Source organism: Montipora foliosa, unplaced genomic scaffold, assembly GCF_036669935.1.
Source record: "Montipora foliosa isolate CH-2021 unplaced genomic scaffold, ASM3666993v2 scaffold_425, whole genome shotgun sequence".
NCBI lineage: Eukaryota > Metazoa > Cnidaria > Anthozoa > Scleractinia > Acroporidae > Montipora > Montipora foliosa.
Genome location: NW_027179729.1, coordinates 1685001 through 1705000, shown reverse-complemented (window position 1 = coordinate 1705000; position 20000 = coordinate 1685001). Strand labels below are relative to the sequence as shown.

The 20000-nt window shown below is 39.8% G+C and overlaps 1 protein-coding gene across 1 annotated transcript in view; it reads left to right on the top strand.

Annotated features, from left to right (window-relative positions):
- Positions 1-13887, top strand: part of LOC137988653 (tyrosine kinase receptor Cad96Ca-like) — a 39842-nt gene extending 25955 nt beyond the window's left edge. The window contains exons 3-8 of the mRNA XM_068834632.1: positions 1277-1396; positions 1494-1570; positions 2688-2728; positions 3677-3773; positions 11191-11287; positions 12691-13887. Of these exons, the coding sequence (XP_068690733.1) occupies positions 1277-1396; positions 1494-1570; positions 2688-2728; positions 3677-3773; positions 11191-11287; positions 12691-12816 (558 nt within the window). The 3' untranslated portion in view covers positions 12817-13887. The remainder of the gene's footprint in view (positions 1-1276; positions 1397-1493; positions 1571-2687; positions 2729-3676; positions 3774-11190; positions 11288-12690) is intronic.
- Positions 13888-20000: the final 6113 nt, after the last annotated feature.

Below are 20000 nucleotides of genomic sequence, written 5' to 3'. Positions count from 1 at the left end.
TCTCGGTAAAGCAAGCTTCAAGAGTTGATTTTGCATTGTCCAGCTGAGACATAGATGATGTTGAAAATGTTATATACAGCCGTGAATCATCAGCGTATAGATGAAAATTGATGTCATATCTTCGGACAATGTCCCCAATAGGTGAGGTGTATAACATAAAGAGAATCGGCCCAAGGACGGAGCCTCGTGGCACTCCACAATTAACAAAAGATTTACGATTCGACAAGTAAGACCTGAACCATATATGTTGTTTGTTTCAAAAAATTGTTTGCTGTAAAAGGTGGCCTTTATGAATTCATCATGTTTTATGAAAGGGAGCTTAACTGGATAGTCTTTATGGCAATAGTAAAGCATTTTCTTGTGAAAATGAGGTTAGCGTCTTTCTGGTGTGTTAACTGAATTAAATCGTGAGTTTGTCATGTATTTGCCGTCTGCCGCGTAACCTTGATTTCCACTCTCAAAATTACCCCCAGAACCTACTTTTTACGTAGAATAAGCTTTTAGAATGATGTTCTCGTTTTGCATAAAGCAAGCTAACAAAATATGCACCTTGCTGAGTTCGCATTTGTTAGCGTTAATAGTATTTTCGGTCCCATGCTTCTGTTTTATGAGGGGTATATTGTTTTGGTCTCCCATCCAAACACTAAATGCGCTGGACAGGGCTTAACTTCAGTGAACTTTGGTATTACAAAGCTGTCAGATGCACATAGGGCACGCTCAAACTTGTTGTGAAAAGAAGTTGTGAGGGAACTTGAAAATTATCACCATGTCAGCCTAGAAGCCAATGTTTCTCGCGTCTCTTTTATTTGTTATTCTTCAGAGACTGGAATGCTGTAGTTCAATACCACACAATTCAGTGCCTTCTGATTTTCTGTAACACGTACCACAGGCAACCCAGTGTATGCTTCTCGTTTTATTGTATTTTACGTGTGATGAATGTCTGGAAAGATTTGAAAATTAGGGTTAAAAGAATGGAAAGAGCGCGGAAATTAATGCTGCACTTTATTAATGTCGCGGGAAATAACGATTAATGTAATTACCGCTACTTAAATTAACGCGAATTTTAACGATTCGCATTAATTTCCTTTATTAATAAGGTAAACCGATCTTGTGAGTCCTCAGTCTCTTGGTATGCGGTATATAGAATATGTAACGAAAGTGTAACGCGATCAAAATAACCAATTTTTTCAGAGGTTTTCGATGGGTTTTGATGTTCCAACGACAAGCACTTCTCCTCTGGACCCTGTGCTTAGGATTGGTTTTTTCATGTTCGTAGATTATTCACCGTGATCTAGCAGCACGAAACGTCCTCCTAGATAAGAACTATGTGTGCAAGGTGACGGATTTTGGATCATCGTACCAGAACTTCAAATATGGACATGGCAATGCCAAAAAGGTGGGTTACAATGTTGATAGGTTCCATTTCACATTGCTGTGACCACTCTCGGACTTTCCCTTTTTCAGCTGCAAATGAATATGCTGTTGTCTTCTAGGGCTGTGTACCGGTTAAATGGACGGCACCAGAGATCCTCTTTGGAGATGCATCAAATCTTTCCACCAAAAGTGATGTGTATGTATTTGTAAAAATGTTTTACATAGTCATTTTACAGGGGTTTTGTAGTTAACGCTTTTTGAAATATTAGATTACAATAATGGTGCTCCATAATGTAAGAGAAATTAAGAGAAAGTTAAAAAATAGAATCGACTTGTCATCTTTGATACAAGCTAAGAAGTTAAAAAACTAAACATCCATATGTCACCGACAGTTAACGACTGGACCACCGCGGTTTGTCGATGTATTAAGGACTAAACGGTATATTTAAAACACCACGATGATTCTTCTGTAAGAAGTAAAGCACAATTTCATCCCGTTGAAGTCGTTTGAAAGTTTCAGAAATCTTTAAGAGACAATTTCTTAAATAATCCCGTTCTTAATGACCGCTGAATAAAACCACTGAGGACGCATTTTTACAGGCTAGCCACCATCTGAAGTGAATAAATTCACACATTCCAGCGTGAAGATGACTTGTTTACTACTCTGTCTATAGTTTAGTTTTAAATTTCAGGCACGTTCCTGCCAGTATTTGTGAATATATTCACTTCAGTTTGAGGATAACCTTTGCAGCGGGCGATCATATGGCACAAAACCGCCATTCTGGAGAGCAAATTGCGCACTGGGAGGTCTAAAACAAAGAAACTTACTTTAAATTGTCTTTGCTTTAGATGTCCAAGTGCGCAATTTGCTGTCCAGTATGGCGGTTTTTGTGCCATGTGATCGCTAGCTCCAAAGGGCCCAATTGGCTTCAATCAGACTTAAAGTTCCCACTACCGCTACCCGTTCCACAGATGACCAGTCTACCTCACTGATGCAGTTGACGTCTGCACAAAAACAGATAGTATTAACAAAGATGTTTGTAAAGAGTAGTGACTGATGAGAAAGAAAGTCAAAGTGAAAGCGGTATTGTGATACAGATCAAATGTTACCTTAATAAGTATTTTGTATCTAACCAACAGGATTACCATTTTGAATTCTAGAAGTAACCTTTTTAATCACACATTTATTTTACAAGTCAAATACCATAATTAAGGCTCTCCGTTGGAAATACTAATACAGATAGCCATCTCATATTGCATATATATCATTTAGAATGTTTTCAAGTTGATGTAACTGCATTTCTTCTTCACAGGTGGTCCTATGGAGTCGTCCTTTATGAGATCTTTACTATCGGTGGGTGTTTTGTGAACTGAGAATCAACATTTATTCATAAGCAATATGATGTTGAGTTGAAGTCCAAATTATCATCGTCATTGTCGTCGTCGTCACATGTGTCCAGAAATTCAAGTAATTAGATGCAAGCCTAATTTTGACTTCCAACACGAAGTGTCCCTTTAAGTCTAAGCATTTCATACCTATTTGTAGCAATAAGGTTGAGGAAAGGTTAGCGTTATATTTTTAGGTCAGGGTAAATGCAGCAGTTTATCCATAGTTGAGGACAGCATTTGGGGGGACAGTTTGTGACGTTAAAATTCCGAGACGCATTTAATGTTGAAGTTCGATAAAAGATGAAAAGGACACTTCTTGACGCTTGTTGAATCCGGGAGCATCTAATTACGTCGTAGTTGTCTTCGTTATTATCATCATCATTGTCATTATTATTATTTCTACCCTTCTCCCAGTTAGGGTAATTACTTTAGACCGGACTTCACCCAGAGGACTAGGGTCATCAACTGTCCATGGACTATCTCAATAGGTTCATTCCGATTGTTCGAACTTCTTTGTTGTTATTTCCCACCGTATCTTCTTTAAAGATCCACCTTTAACCGACAGGCTTTTCGACCGTTGTTGTTTCTGTTTTGTTTTTCGTTTTTTTTTTAAATGGAAATTAGAATTGGTTATCGCAGCAATGTGATTGGTAGAATTTTTAATTTGGCTTGATTTTCATATAAGAAAATTGTTCCGAGGCACGCAGTTCCTGTCGGTTGAAGGTGGGCCTTTAATCATCGTCTGTTGCAGTTTTTAGAGTTTAAACGAACTACACTTCTCGCACGCTAATCCAGTCAACAAGCGAGCGCAAAAGCTGGCTGAAACTCACATGCCTGTGAAACTACAGTAACCTTTTCGTTGTAGCAGTTGGTAAATAGGATAAGACACTAATGAAATGTTGACAATTAACAGGAGGCATTCCATATCCGGGTTGGTCGGAGGCCAAGACCATGGTAGAATTGCAGAAAGGCTATCGCATGCCGAAACCACCACACATCGCCTATACTATGTGAGTCTCCATTCATATCATTTTCTTTCACTTTAGGCAGGGTAACGTACTTCTTTATTGAAACGAAGAATGAATTATTGAAATGAAGCTCAACAATTCGCGTGTGACTTTATTTTAACATCATATCAACATGACCGTTAATTTACATAATAAAAAAATTACAAATTACAAATTACTATTTTCCTATATTTGCATAAGTCACGAATACACTGTTTTCAATAACAGGGCTGTTTTCTATCTGATCGTCCGTTTCCTATTCTCGAAACCCCAGGAGGGAGCTGCCATCTTATTGGTTAAGCGTTAATTAAGTTAAAATGACAACAACAAAAAAATGCGTGTCCGGTCTTGACCACAAAATATCTAAAAATTAAACATCTTTCAACAGAGTGCAAAACTTAGCCCCAGTGCGGAAATTAGGAGACTAATTGCGCCACGATCAAATCAGCGCTAGGTGTAACTCACTCGTAAACTATCAGTTTAGTGTTCTTGAGCGCAAATATGTCTTAATATTATTGTTCGTTTCCACTAAGTTCTTGGGTCGTAGCTATCAGGCATAGGTTGTGGATTGGGCGATCGTACGTGCCATTTAGTGTCTTTATCTGCGGCTTTCTGCCCAATCCATCCTTTCCTGGATAGGTGTCTGCAATCAGCCGCATCTCCCACTGTGATCTCTTGCGACTTGAGTTTAATTCCAGGACCAAATCACCGACTTAAACACTCTCTCTCTTTCATAAACACTTGTTTCGCTGCGGGAGTGTAGGTGCGAAAAACTTATTACAGCAGGTCCAGAATTCACCGACTCTTCTTTGTACAATCCTCAGCAGTTGCCTTGGATTGCCTCTGACCTCTTGTTCGGGTTGAGGAGGAAGGCTCTGTTTTCCAATTAGGATATCATTGGGAGTAGTCAGAGGTTCTTCTCAAATGCCAACAGAACTTGGATTGAGATGACGAATATTGACTATACAGGTTATCTCGGCAAGGAATGTTCGGCATTGTTCTTCAATAAGATCTCTCTTCTGCCACACCCTGTTGAGAGCCTGACGAACTGACCAGATCAATGGCTCAACGACTCCGTTTTCATAAGATGCAAGGGGGATATTCCATCGCCACTCGAATTCACAACTATTTTTTTTTCTGAAAGAGTGCTCTGAATCTTGGGGAAGACCCAGCTGTGCATTATCTCTCTCAAATACTCCTTTGCACCATAATCGTCGTCCCACAGTTGGAACAGCAAACATTTGGATGCCTAACAGACAAAACGACGAAATGCCATCAACAAATTTATCAGATGACTTGTCAGTGACCAACTCTAAGTGTATTGCTCTCGAGGATGTACAGGTTAAAATGATAACTTGTGCTTCTCAAAGTGTTTTTGTCTTTAATTTGACTTGCAATGGCCCAAACATATCCAGTACGGTATGCGAGAATGGTGGGAATCAAGCACCCACTCGAATACTTGGAAATTGGCCCGTCAATTGATCAAAGGGGTTTCTTTCGAAGTTTCCGGCAGCCGACGCACTTGCTGACAATATTTTTTGCCATCTTTCGAAGCCCGACGATCCAAACTATCGCCTTGCTTCGTGCATCAAGCTCTTGTAACCACAATGTCCTCGCTTCTGGTGGAGGTGGCGCAAGACGAGGACCACGAGTTGATTGTCTTTTGGCAGAAGGATGGGTTTTCTCACGTCTTGAGGTAGTGCACTAGCACTTTCGAGGCGGCCGTAAGCTTTGATCAATCCCATGTCATCAGATTTAGGAATCAATTTCGCGTTAAGGAGCGATACATCAAGGGGAATCTTACACCATTCGAAAAAAAGTGACTCAGAGTTTTCCAGTTTATGAACTGTTAGAGGGCCCTTATTTTAAATTCTGTTCCTTGTGGCTTGAAAAAATCAACGTACATGAACAAGGACTCCGAATCTTTGTAAATGAAGAACAACTTTGCAACAAGTGAGAGAATACTGGGTTATCCTAGGCCTTTTCTCCAGTGACCGTGGTTGTTAATGTCTGAAACTATCTGGTGTTGCAATCATCTCCATCAAGTTTCGTTTCTTAAATTTTTTGGTGGTCTTCATTTCCTTTAAGGCGTCTCTGTATTCCTGTTGAGATCTTTGGGGTTGGTCATAAAAAATGTGGCCATTCGGATTCTGGCTTCTTTGGAAACTAGGGCCGTGACATCCAGTCTTCAAGATCATCTGGTCTGAATATAAATTCTCAAGGTGGAGTCTTCAGCCAAGAAAAACCTCTTTGAGAATCCAGCCAAAAGGTCTTATCATACTCTATAACGTCTAGTGCCTTCCGGCGCGTGCAGTAAATCTTTAACTTGTGAGTGCCAGGCACCCTAAGAGGTCAAGTCGGGGTATAGTTTTTGTTGTTTTAGTGCAGCGAAAAAGGACTTGACAATCACAGGGACGCATTTATGACTTCCATTGCTTAGCTTCCAGTGAAGAAAAATTGCGGCACCATATCCCAGTTCTCTTCCATCTGCAAAGAGATGCACTTGGGGTGGGTCGATTGCTTCCGTTGGCATTACCTTCTGATCAAATTTGAAGGCGAGAAGTTGGTTTATTGCTGCTTCCTTCTCCTTCCACCTTTGTTGGGTTTCTTCAGGGAGGATGTCATCCCATCCATAGCCTAAACTCCACTGCTATTGTAGGTACTTAAGAGTCACAGATGCTACAAAGCCAATAGGAGCCCACACCTTAGCAAGCAAAGCGAGGCACGATCTTTTTGTGAAATCTTCATTCGGTCTTTAAACTGAATCTTATTTAGAGCAAATGTGTCTTCTTCTTGTCCCAATTGTGACCAAGCAAATCTGTACATTGTTCACCGCTGGTTTGGTCGTTTTCCTGGCTGCTTGAATTCCACGCCTTGATCAGGAACTGACCCTTTCCAAGTACTTTGTCAATTGTACCAGTGACGTGCCTGACTTCTGCAATGCTCGATCTGACGCCCAAAAGGTCTTGCTGAACAAATTTCTTGATGTCGTCTACGGCATTAACAGTTCCAAGGTCTACTGATCTAAATTTCAGTCATGTTTTCTGAATTGGGATCGACTTGACCCAATTAATAACAGCCAATTCATTTCTCGTTCGCAAAAGGGTCACAAGGATCAGCACTAGCGGTGTTGATGTCAACAAAGGCGTCGACTAGGTCATTACCAACAAGTAGGTCCACAGCACCACCGGGGATATGTAACTTGTCCTCTATTGACATTAGATTTGAGTAGCTTTCAATAGCCTTGCGTGATACATTCTTAGCGTCGCTGCAGCACTTTCTGACTGTGTAGATGTTTCCGGATATCTTCACTTCCGCTTTCTTTCCTCCTCCAGCTAATTTCATTGTGAGGTGCGTTTGAGTACCAGATATTCCAAGCCGTTTCGCAGCTCTTTTGGATAGAAGGCTCGTGTTTGAGCCAGAATCCAACATGGCAAGTAAGTCGGTGAACTTCCCGCCACTGTCTCTGATCTTGACTCTTTGCACTCTGCAAGTTCCTAGAACGTTTTTGACATCTTGTGTCTTTTCGTCGTCCCTTCCTTGGATGCTCCGATTCTCGATTTCAGGTGGAGTACCTTGACTAGCGAAGATTGCTGCATCGTGACTCGAACTGGACTGCATAGGTTCGTTTTTTTTTTCTTGTTGTGCAGAGAACGGTGATAGTTCTTCTTGCAGTTACCGCATGTTGTCCCGTCAGCTCTTTTGCAGTCATTACTGTGATGAGGCGCTCTTAGGCCCTTTCGACATCTTCTATTCAGTCTCACTATCTCCCATCTTTGGTTGACCCTTGACATATAGGGGAGGAAGCAAGTAGATTTTCTTGTTTTGTCGTTTGCAATGCTAGAGTCGTTCGCATGTTGATCCGTCCGCGTATGGTAAGGCTCTCGACCACCACAATTTCCTTGACCACCATTACCATCATCAGTAGTCTTTCCTCTCGATCGAAGAGGTGCCTCTTGGCGGAGCCAGTTAATCAGATTGGTCACGTTTTCTTCTTTCTTTTCACGGTGCACTCTCTACCGAGGTCTGCATTATCTCGGGGTTCAAGTTTCGACAGGAGTCTTGACATGAAAAATGGTGCCTCGAGGCGTCTTAAACTTGATATCCATTGTCCTCCAAATCTTTCACAAACGCAGATATCGTTCTCGCATAGCAAGTCAGACTCTTTGGATTACCCTTTACAGGCTTGTGGCTGTTTATCTCGGACAGGAATTCGTCCATAAGCTCTCTTTTGTTAGCAAACTCTACACCTTTGCAGGTCTTTACCTGGTCCGTCCACCAGTATCCCTTTGGCTTGGCTTTTGGGAAATACCGAAGCTGTTCATCCTTATGTTCCTCATACTTCGACATCCTATAATTAAACACCTTTTTTCCAGCTGGCATAGGCCTTACGTGCTCCATGCCACGAGGGCACAGACAATCGTTCTAAGCCCTGACAATTGCGCTGACTCTAGGTTATTCAGGTAAACTTTCTGCCATTTGCTTAACGGCATCTGCGACCGCTCCAACAATTGCAGTGTTTTCGGAAATGTTCTGTAATTGATGGGCAGCATTAATTTCCTTTTGGTAATTTGCGTATTTTTGTAAAGTTTCCAAATATCCAGGACTCTTTTCTCTCTGATTGTTCGATTTGTAACTGCGCAGCTCCAAGAACGAGCTGCAATGTGATTGAGTCAGCATTAATTAAGTTAAAATGACAAAAAAAGACGTGTGTGCCCAGTTAACCACAAAATATCTAAAAAACTAGACGCTTTGTAAGCGTAAACTGGGTTGCCTCCTCCTCAAATTTTCGTACTCATTCTCATTCCCATTCCTTTGTTAGAATATTTCACTAAGTTAACCTGATGATTTTCAAACGTATACAATACATGTATATACCTCTGGTTGTAATTTTAGTTTAGCTTAAAGAACAAACTACTGTATTAGAAATTTATAAGTAACTGTGGCGAAAGCTACCAGTGTTTCTTCCTGCTTGTTGTTGTAAATTCTATTCATTTTGTAATATGCAATCGCTTTTTCTTTTTCTTGCCCCCACTAGTTTAGCTTACTAGCTATTTGCTGGGCATCTAATATTTTGAATTTTATTTTTTGCTAGTAATAAATTATTGTTATCGTTATTGTTATCGTCAAACACCCTAATAAATTATCAGTCCGGAATCGAAAAAAAAACATCTACTTTGTTCGAACAACAGAGTAAAGTTCTTGGCTCCGTTTTTGGACTTTTTTTACAATAAAATTTCAACATAAGCATGCAAATTAGCTAATATTTATAGAACACGATGAATCCACAAAGGAAGAAAAATCTCAAAAACCCAACACCTTTGTTGAAAGAAGCAGCATATTTGCTATCATCCTGTACGTGACTGCAAACAAACAACACACTCCGTCTCAAAAACCATACGCAACTAGATAAATTTCTCACCGAAGTTCAGGATGAAATCCTTTTCTGAAGAACCTTTTACCATAAAACAGTCAACAAGCTTTCTTTCAAATAACTTTTGACTGTCAAGAATTAGTCACATTTCCAGTTATTAGTTTTTTATTAGACTGTGCAGAGTTAAGTGCAAATTAATATAAATAACCAGACAACAGAGATAACATAGATGCATTCAATGTGTGTTCGATTCCTTCAATGATCGAAAGGTGTTATTGTTGTTGAAGTCTATTATTCGTCGCATGGAAGATTCTAGATGTTTGTTTTTGACTGCCATTCGCTTTACATCGACTTCGACGTCTTTGCAGGTTAATTAAATATTCTACTGTGTCCACCCGATAAAATCTACACATTTCTGCTACCAAGTGTACTACCCCCCTGAAACCTGCCAAAGATACGCTCAGAAGACTCTAGGTGGAGTGACAGAAAAGACCCCGTGGCGCAACTTTTCTGATTTCCGACCCAGGAATAAATGGAGTAATGCAACGCAGATTTAGACTGGATTGTCAAATGGCAACCAAGTAATTAAACATCTGTCAACGAAGTGCAAAACATGTGTATTTTGTGGTTTCTAGGTCGATTTGAAGGGATATCGATTTCGTGGAGTTTCTGTTCCAGCTTCCTCTCTCTCTATTATATCTAATTGAGAGAGAAGCAGTTGCAACAGAAACTCGCTTCAAATCGACCTTGAAACCACAAAATACACATGTTTCGGACTTCAAATCGACCTAGAAGCCCCAAAAGACAAAATAAATTAAGAAATAGTTTAGGCGAGAAAATGTTATTGAAAAGTCACTCCTAACTTTGCCTTCCAATTCGATACATTTTTCCCACATACAAACCCTTGTAATTTCGCTATTATGCAAATTAACAGTCATGTTGATATGATGTTCAAATTACGTCACGCACGAATCGTAGAGCTTGGGCCACCTTTGAGGGCATGACAAAACAAGCCGTCGTAATTGGCTTCACTTATGTCAAGCAATCAGGTCACAAAAAACAACATTTTCTTGAAATTGTAGGAAAGTAACTGTTGACCGATAAATGCATCAATGGGAAAAAAAGTGCGAGTGCCTTTTTCACGAATTCAGTCTATGACCTCAGTTTCCATCTCACGTGTAGATGCTCAACCATGCATTGACCTCGATGAAGGCCATTGAACTTTGGAAGCTTCCGGGGGTACAGTAACAGAGATCTTAACCCAACATGGCGGATCTAAGATATTCCGAGATAACTGTGTCGTCATTCTTAGCCGATAAAATCCCTGGTTTTTACCATCATTTTTTTTCCCGCATAAAAAGGATAGGCTTATTTTAGAGCTTGGAATAGATCGTTTATGAATACAGAAGGGTTAGATTGTATATCACCTTGCCCAGCGTTCTTTGTCTCGAGTCTCGGGTCTCGGAGCACCCACACAGCCTGGCCTCCTAAGCAAACAAATAATTATTGTGCTGGGAAGTGTCTTCATTGTAATGTCCTTCTCTGTGTGCCCTTTTTTCTGCAAGGAAAATGAAAAAAAAAAACACCCGGTGCTTTTCGATATTTCAAGCCTTTTTGTCCTTTTCTGTAAATATTGCACAGTACGGAAACCATAATGTAGCCGATTAGCTGCCTCAAAAGTCATCTCATTGTAGGTAGATGAGATCCACGAGAGTCCCATTGTATCTCGAACTCCGTTGTTAGTAAAAAAAATGTTTTTACCTCTTGAAACTGTAAAATTCAGATCATCGCGCCGCTGTGTTTATATAAATAAACGATGTATCTCCTAACGCTGTGTTGTTTTTCAGAAACTTATTCTTTATCGTCGCCCCGTCGCCTAAAAACAGCAACGCTTGTGATATTTTTTTGAAGTCATGATATTTCTTAACAGAAAGAGGAGATCGAGTTATGAATATCTAGAGTTACTCTTTCGATAATTCTCATGAATCAACGTGGGATGAGTGGACGAGGGTTAAACTAAGATAAGGTTAAACTGTTTGTTCCCAGGTATCACTTTATGGAGAAGTGCTGGCAAGAAAATCCTGGATTTCGTCCAAATTTTGAGAATATTCGTAAAGATTTGCTTGCTCTCATCGAAAAAGAGGTAAGTATCGAGATTTGCTTTAAAAATCTGAGACAATTTTTTTTTTGCTTTTAATGTGTCTATTCATGAACGATAGACATTCAAGTAGAGCAGTTTTCAAATGACTGTCGAAGGTAATGATGCGATTGCAATTGCTACGCATAGTGATTGGTTTAATAATAATAATAACAATAATAATGATTATGATAATGATAATGATAATGATAATGATAATAATAATAATAATAATTAATAAGATTTAGATAGCGCCTTTTTCCCTTTAGTCCAAAGGCGCTTTACAATAGTTTAGCAACTAGTGAAAAGAAAAACCAAAACCAATCGTGGCTTTCACCCTCGAATTTTACACGGAATTGCTACGAATTCGGATTGGTTCATTGCGCTGTGTGCTTCTGCTGTGATTGGTCGACGTCATTACTTTGGAATTTGCTTGCGACACTCAGTTTTATAAATCGTTTCAGAAAAATATCCACACGAAAATGTAGTGCCAATTACATTCATAGCCGTGGAATGGAAACACTACTCAAAACAAGCGCTAAATTCCTCGATACACGGACCCGCTGAATAAAGTCCGATGTAAGTAAGATGCTAGCAAGCGAAAAAGCCGAATCATGACCAATAAGTTTTGCATCGACATGAATTGACTTATATTGTAAGTATTGTAAGTAGGGATCGTTAGTATTGTACTTATAGTAAATATTGTTAATAAATAAATTAAAAAAAAAAAAGAAAAAGTTTTGCATCGACATGAATTCACTTCGTAGCACAATGCGTTGGAACGTGTAGGTTCATGCCAGACGTGTCAGTTCACCATTTGTTGCGACCTGACGTTACAAAGCTTGCTTCATTGATAAAGTGTTGGTTCTGATAGTCAAAGTAGTAGTAGTGTTTAGTGAGTAGTCTTTCTTTTTCACGGCTATGAATGTAATTGGCATTACATTTTCGTGGGGATATTGACCGTTTTCTGAAACAACTTATAAAACTGTTCTTTGGCTGTACAGTATGCATAGCGCCAATTGCTACGCTGAAGCAGATTAGGGTTAAGGCACTTTCACGGTTATCCGTTTTAGATTTTTCATGAGCCGTTAGGCAGGATTACTAAGCCGTTAGACCCGTTAGGGAAAAGCGTTAGAACATTGTAACAAGCCTTTAGGAAAAACCTGCTAGCCGTTAAAACGTTAACACAAAGCGTTAGGACCCTTTGAAGGCCGTTAACTAACCGTTAGTTATGCGTTAGTTTTTAGCCGTTTAACGGATAAGCGTTTAATTATGTTTTCCTGTGAAGAGTCACAAATGTGTTTTAAACCCAGGCTAGGCGGTCAGACAGGCAGTTGAGCAGAAAGAGCGGACAATCAAGCACGAAAGAGATTAGAAAATGATGTTCTTGTTTTATGTGAATTTTTTAGTTGTACCTCGGACTGTTGGACGAATCGAAGTACGATGGAGCAAAATACTCAATGGTCGAGGACGTGTGTGCGTCGGCTTCAGTTAAGCCACGCTCTAAGAAGAAATGGTCAAGTCTGAAGTACTAAAGAAGCAATCAGTTTCTTTTGATTTAATTTAGTTAAAAAGAGAAATGTATTAATTAAGCAAAGATAACAAGTAACAAGGTAGATTGACATCGTTGTCATTAGTGTTTAATCAAGGGTCAAATCTTTTTTTTCGACCAACAGAAGAACCGATCAGTCACAGTCTCCTTTGTGATTGGTTGTAAAAGTGGCGCAAGTTGTTTTTGAACAATCAGTAAGCGTAATGATTCACAGCCAAAGAGAATCTTTTATCCCTTTTGTCATTTTAGCATAAAACGCTTTGAACATTTAGAAAATTCCTAAAATGATAAGTCCCGCTATTTAGTTAGCATTCATAGATACCAAGAGAGTTTTGCAAAAATTATTAGCAACAGAATATACGGCTCTTGTTGTTTCGGGATGTTACGTTGTTCATTTAAAGAAACTGTTAGGTATAGCATGCTTATGACTAAGGTGTAGCAGCCTATGTAAGATTTTTCTTCATCAGACCTTAAAAATAAACCTCAAGTAAATACAATTCTATATATGTAAGAGTTTGCTTCATCAGATCTTAAAAAACTAAACCTCAAGTAAATAAAATGTAGGGTAAGTAAAATCGGTCACCCTGATGCGTGCTTTAAAAATCCGAAAACATCCAATTCTTAGTTTTGCAAATGACCAAGTTTAGCCGGTATGGTGGTGGTTCATTTATTTCACACTATTTACATAACATTAACATAGAAAGAAAAGTATAGTCACAACACATGGTTACAAGAAAAAATAATTACAGTACAGGTTATAAAATGTGTGTGGTGGTCAAAATAGCGAAGGCTTTCTAGTTGACCACCACGTAAACTTGCGTAAACTTGCAAGAGGAGTCATGGCAGCCATAGTAGGAAGCTAAGACAGTAGGACAACAGCAACGAGGACGCTGCCAATTAATTAAAAGCTAATAATGGGTTTGGTGAACAAAAAACAAAGACTCTGCAGGCCCTGCACGTGAGTATCACATTTTGGTACATCTCTCGGTCGTTGTCTCCTTGACAACGACGTGGGATGACCAACTTTGAGGTCCACTTGAAGGTTATTGAACAATCGATTAAGATTTACCATCTTGCAAAGTTTTCTTCTAACTTGTCTTTTAGTGGACATTGTCCTTACTTAAGCCCGCAATTGCTGCACTTTAAAGTGCTTTGCTATTATCTATCATTCTTATTTACTATTATTATCAATATTACCAGGAACATGTTGAAGTTCTAATTGCTTTGTGCAAAGTCGTAATTTATGTAAACTTGTGTAAACGCTTCTAAAAGATTTAATTACATTTGTCAAAAATCAACTTTAATTTTGTGCTTCTTACATATTCTGCTATCAGGCGTTTTTTTTTCTTCCAGGAGAGCGCGTACTTTTCGCGTCCTTTCAAAAAGAAAAGTGCGCCTGATCGCCGGTTAGTTGCTGCACCTCTGACTTTTAATGAAATGGGCCACCATGGAGTTCACTTTATCATCTCTGTGTGCAAGAGCGAGGTCTTACCATCTCAAATGCTTGACACTTAGCATCGCTTAGAGTAACAGTCCTAAGGAAGCTAAAATGGCCTATTTCTCACTTACAACACTTACAACACTGACGTAGGACTGGTGACGGCCGAAATTGAGAAACAATGAGGTGACGTCATGGCCTTTGACGTAAATACTATTGGCGTATTCTTATACAAACATTTTTTTGTTTTGATCTTAAATCACTGATCCAGTGAGGGAAACCACGAGTGTCTCTGGATTTTAGGCACAGAAATAAGCAAATTTCGTCAAAACGAACGAGACCCAGATTAGAAGAATGGGACTAAGATTTAATACTTGAACAATACTTTGTACACGTAGAACATGTTAAATTGCTGGAAAATAGCGACTTGACTCCCAACGATTCGTTTCCGGTCTTACTGTGTAGCTCAGTCGACTTGCACAGTCCTCCTTCCTCCACAGAGGCTCGCGTATTCACGATTCCGCTGTGCGAAGTGTGTGCAGACACGAATGTTGAAAGACGCATCCCTCGTCGCCACTACCTTATTTCACGCCTGCATCTCAGAATATTTTCTTTGAATCATTTCGAGTCCCCCCGGAAGAGAGAGAGATGAGTTGGTAATTTAATTCGGATGTCTTGGGTTCGATTTTCAGCATAGTCAGAGTTTTCTCTCTTTCCTTCTTTGGGTCCATGTCTATGACTTAATAGTCACTAGTCCTTACACAATGATAGCAGGAGAATTTGAGGTAACAAGGCGAGTGTCGCATATTGGCCCTATATCCCGATGAAAATTATTTGAATTCCATGTCATATTGCGTGGTTACTTCAAAGATGGCACCTTAGTCAGTTGGTGTGAAAGTACACCGCACGGTCATGGTAACCACAGATAAAAACAGGAGGCCATCAGTAAAAGCTTGCTTCTCCTATTCAAGTTCTGCGAGTCAACCTTTGCGCGTATATATCTATTTTTGGAAAGCCAGGAGTTCTTGTGCTGTTCACGTACTGCTTAGAATGGCCAATCAGAATAAAGTTATTATTTGAGTCTCCTGCTAAGGGGTTACTCTTAAAAACAGAGAGTTACGGGCAAAGGTTGACTCAAGGTTATAGTCCATAGGGAGGCTCGTAGGCATGATAAAAATAACCTTCACAACATCATGGGGAACAGGGATTCGCTCGCTGGAAGTTATTCTTTCATGGCTAGAAAGTTCCGAAAGCTGTAAAAGATTATGAGGACACAGTCAATAAAACCACAGCACGGATTGGATACGAGTTACTTGGCTCCAAGTAACTTCTGCGTCACATCGCAAATTCTGCGGCAAATAACATTTTCTTGCACGAAATTGTTTAGAGTGAAGAGTTATAATAATATTTTGTTGATACCGAAAATTACTTGATACCCTGTCTATATACAAGGACAATCTTGTCGTTGATAAGAGCCTTCCTTCAATCTTACAACGTTATAATGACTTTTGTTTCTAACAGAGACGGAGAGAAGATACTGATTCACCACAAACGTGTGCTCTGTGTTGCGTTTTATTTATCTTTGTTAGCTTTATGTTCGTATTAAGGGGTTTGGTATAATTTCTGATACATCTAAGAGAACATCCAGTTTCCAAGAAAAAAAAGTCGGTCGTATGAGTCTTGTAGATAATCACTTTCATAGCAGAGAAAAGAGGAAAACTTGACTTTTTTTCATATTCAGTATTTTTCAGTAAACCTCGACCAGTTTGTAGGAACGTTTTAGAAATTCGCTTTCTTAGGATGATCACCCAAGCTCCAAGTAATGTAGGCCACATTTTAGTCCATGCACCGAATATACCAATCCAAAATTATAAATAAAGAATTAGCAAAAACGGGCTTTGTAGCACTTGTTAATGCCACGTAAAAAAGAATATGTTTAAGTTTGCTTAACTAAAATCCAGAAACGTTATATATGCAAGCCGAGTTACAAAAGTCAAACAATTGCCCATTCGATAGAGGACAAATATCAAAAGTACTTCGAAGTTTAAAAGCCCATGTCCAGCACACAGCTCCTACAAGGAAACAGAAAAGAGGGTTTGATGTCAGACTAAAAGTATTGATGTTATAAAAAGACTAAGTTGAAGCTGAATGGACGGACTTTTCAGCCTTATCATTCTCTACTGATGTAATACTTCGAGAAAAATTCTGAGGACTGCCACTTGACAATTTGGACCTGATAATTTGGCAGCCGAGGAATTTTTTAATCCAATTATTTCCAAATTGGACAAGCATGTAGTCCTGTTATCTATTAATTATATAGCTTCCAAAAACGGTTTGTTCCCACTGTTAGAGGCGAGTTTAAATCCCACAAAGCTTCTTTAGGACGGTGCCTACTATGCTTATTGCGCATACGTTCCGCGCATCTCGAGATACTCGGATTTCCTTTCGGTGATGCTTACTAATACAGGGTTGCAGACTCCGTCCTTAAGTTCCCTAATAGCTGCAACCTGATTGGCCAATACTCGGTTCTTTTATTTATGTCGTCACTGAAAGCTGCTTCAAAGGTGAAAAGGATAACAACATCTAGGTCCACTCAAAGACTGTCCCCTTTAACCCTTTCCCCCCTAAGAGCTAAGAGTGATACTTATAGATTTTACTCTGTCTAACACCAGACGACTGTAGTCATCGATGGGGGCTGCTTCACGGGTTGAAAGGTTAACATCTAGGTGCACGCAAAAACTATGTCCTCTTTAACCCTTCAACTGATAAGAGTTATACTCATAGATTTTACTGTCTAACATCGGACGATTTTACTCGTCAATGGAGGCTGCTTCTTGGATGATAGAGTGAACTCCTTCCCTACTGAGCTTGATGGTTACAGATTTCACATTTGTGTAACGGCAGGAGCCCACGAGTTCATAGGCTCCTGGTAACGAGAGAATCTTTACTCGTCACTGGAGGCAGCTACAACGGTGGAAGGGTTTACAGTACCCTAACTATTATTTAAACAAATTTGGAGGGTTTGCTTTAAGAGCAAATATGCTCGCCCAAACGCAGCCTACAATCCCGGTCAAAATTATTGGGACAATATTAATTCGCGCTTTTCCCCCTCCTCCATTACAATGTTGACTATCCTCCGAAATCAAGATTAGTGCATCGATCGCTCAAATTTTTCAACATCGTCCCCCAGGGGGAAGGGGGACGGGCGAAAAAGGCAGCGAAAGAAGAACACGCGTTGCTCATATAACGATGGACCAGGAAGCATGTACAATAAATTCTCTACCTTTCGGCCAAAATGTCCTAAAATGTTTTGACCCAGATTGTATCTTTGCCAGGCGTGTTCTTGTTCTTTAGACAACCTTAAATTTCTGGGAAGCATAAATGTTATGACATCCACACTAATACTTACTCTCCAGTCTTCTTAAGAGCTGCTTTGGAGTTGTCCATCATGGTGTAATAGCTGAAACTGTCTCTTGGGTCCAGGTCGCTGATCGCCTATGAATACAAGAAAAACAACTCATAAACTAGTCAAAGGTTAGCGAAACAGAGGGAGAAAGCATCTTTGCAGTCACAGCATTGAAAGAGTGGAATAAGCTCCCTTTTAATATCAGATCTAGTCAGAATAAGAAGCTTTTTAAGAAAAAAATTAGTACTCGACCATTTTTCCATTTCGTAAGGCCTCTTTATTTTACTTTTTCGTTATTAATCACTTTATTTAATAGATTTCATGTACAGTATAATGAGGTCCACTAGTTTATCCGGTTTTTTTTTTACTGTAAAGTGTTTTACCCTCGTCAAATAATTTACTCTCCTTTTTGAAAGCACGAAGAACTTTCACAGCCCATTGAAAAAAAAAAACGTAAAATATTCGCGCATCGGTCGATTTCTCTGAAATTTTAAAGGATGATTGCCAACGAATACAGCAAGATTTTTTTTACAATAACCAAAGACTCCTGTGTTTAGCATAGGAATTCAACGAGAGAAAATTCGATAAAATTTGTTGTGTGCGTGAGGTTTCCTATGTTGAGGTTATGCAAATTTTTGACAGGAAAGTAATTAAACTACAAAAAAAAAATAGACTGAAAGGTCGTTGAAAAAATCTTCATTTAAATCCTTTATTAGATCATTATCAGCGTCTGCGCAAAGTCCCCTACGAGAATTTAACTAAATAATTATATCAAAAGGGGCCTATGTAACTCTCTTGTCGAAAAATTACATAATCTACATACGGCGGGTAAAGAAATGAATGAGGCGGCATTTACCATAAGCTCTTTAATAGCCTGCGTAGCAGCCGTTTTCCTTTCCTTTTCCAAACGCTCGCGAAGGGGACGATACGAAAACTGCGAGGGATTGCAAAAAATAAGGAGTAGGGGGAGGGGGTGAGGCGACGGAAGGAAACCCCTGCAATCAGGCCCAGATATTCTACCGAACGCCCCCAGACAGACCGCATTCCCTTGGGACACCAACTGTCACATTAGAGCCAAGGATCATTAACTTCCGATAAACCATTTTTGACAGGCAGCTTACGAAAAGCAAACAATTCGCGCTTTCCTTTCCAAAGCAGAAAAATGATATGGCTTCGAATAATTGCCGCGTTTGTCATTGCTCGTTTAAAACGAAGTTCGGAAATTTTACAAACAATCAACAGGGATATATGTCCACAGAAAACTTGTTCAAGCCTTCCATCAGAAAAGATTGCCGTGCCGTGGTGTTGTGTTAGCCAATATCTTGGAAAGTGTTGGAATTCCTCTAGATCGAAGCGAGACCTACTCACATCGCGCTTGCAATCCTTGTGGAAGAAAAATCCGCAATTTGGGCAGTCTACATGCTTTGATAGACAAAGAAACCAGGAAACCTGAAGAAAATCCATGGAGGGAAGACGAAAAGGTGCCAGCAAAGAGCAAAGACGCGGGAAAGAGATTATTTTGCGACAGACCTCAAAGCTTGAAGTCCCAACGTGTTAAATCACCCGAGAAAAGTATTTCGTCCAGGAAATCTCTAAGCTTTGGAAAGGATGCAGTGTCTCGACAAACTAGTGTTCAGGACGAGATGTTATCGAAGCTGAATATTGATGATTTGCCCGCAGCAGAGGAACTTCAAGTCAAGGTTGTTAGTTTGAATGACGGTAAGGTAAAAGTACATTTACCTTCTGAAGTGACAATTAAAAAACTAATCTGTTGCCTGGCTTTAAAAGAATGGAAAACGGCTTCCAACCTAGTTTTGAAACACGCAGAGTTAAGAGAGGAATTGAAAGTCTCCTTTGCCAAAGGCATTTCAGAAGAGTTCAAAAACTATTTTGAAGCAGGAACGATTCGGCAAGCCACAGAGCCGGAAGAGCTGGCAGCCTTTTCAAACAACCTGCTCGTCCAAGAAGTGCCAGTTTTTTGCCCACGGTGGCATCACTGCGTTCTAGGAGCAAGCGGCCTGAAGGAAGACGACGTCAAAGCGTGTAGCCCAAAAACCAATTCAGTCGCTCTTGTAAGCTCTGTTGTTGCGCGCACGAGAAACAGTACAGCGTCTGCTGCGCACTATAGAATCTCGTCCATTTTATTCCACAGTGGCGCAAAATTTGAGGACTTAATTTACTTAAATCGTCTTGGTGTTTGCATGTCACCTAAGATGGGGTAGCAACTGGAAGCAAAGGTTAAAGTATGGAAAACACGCATCGAAGACAACAGGGGAACTCTTCTGCTATGTAAGGAGGTTGCAAGAAAGCAAAATATTCCTCC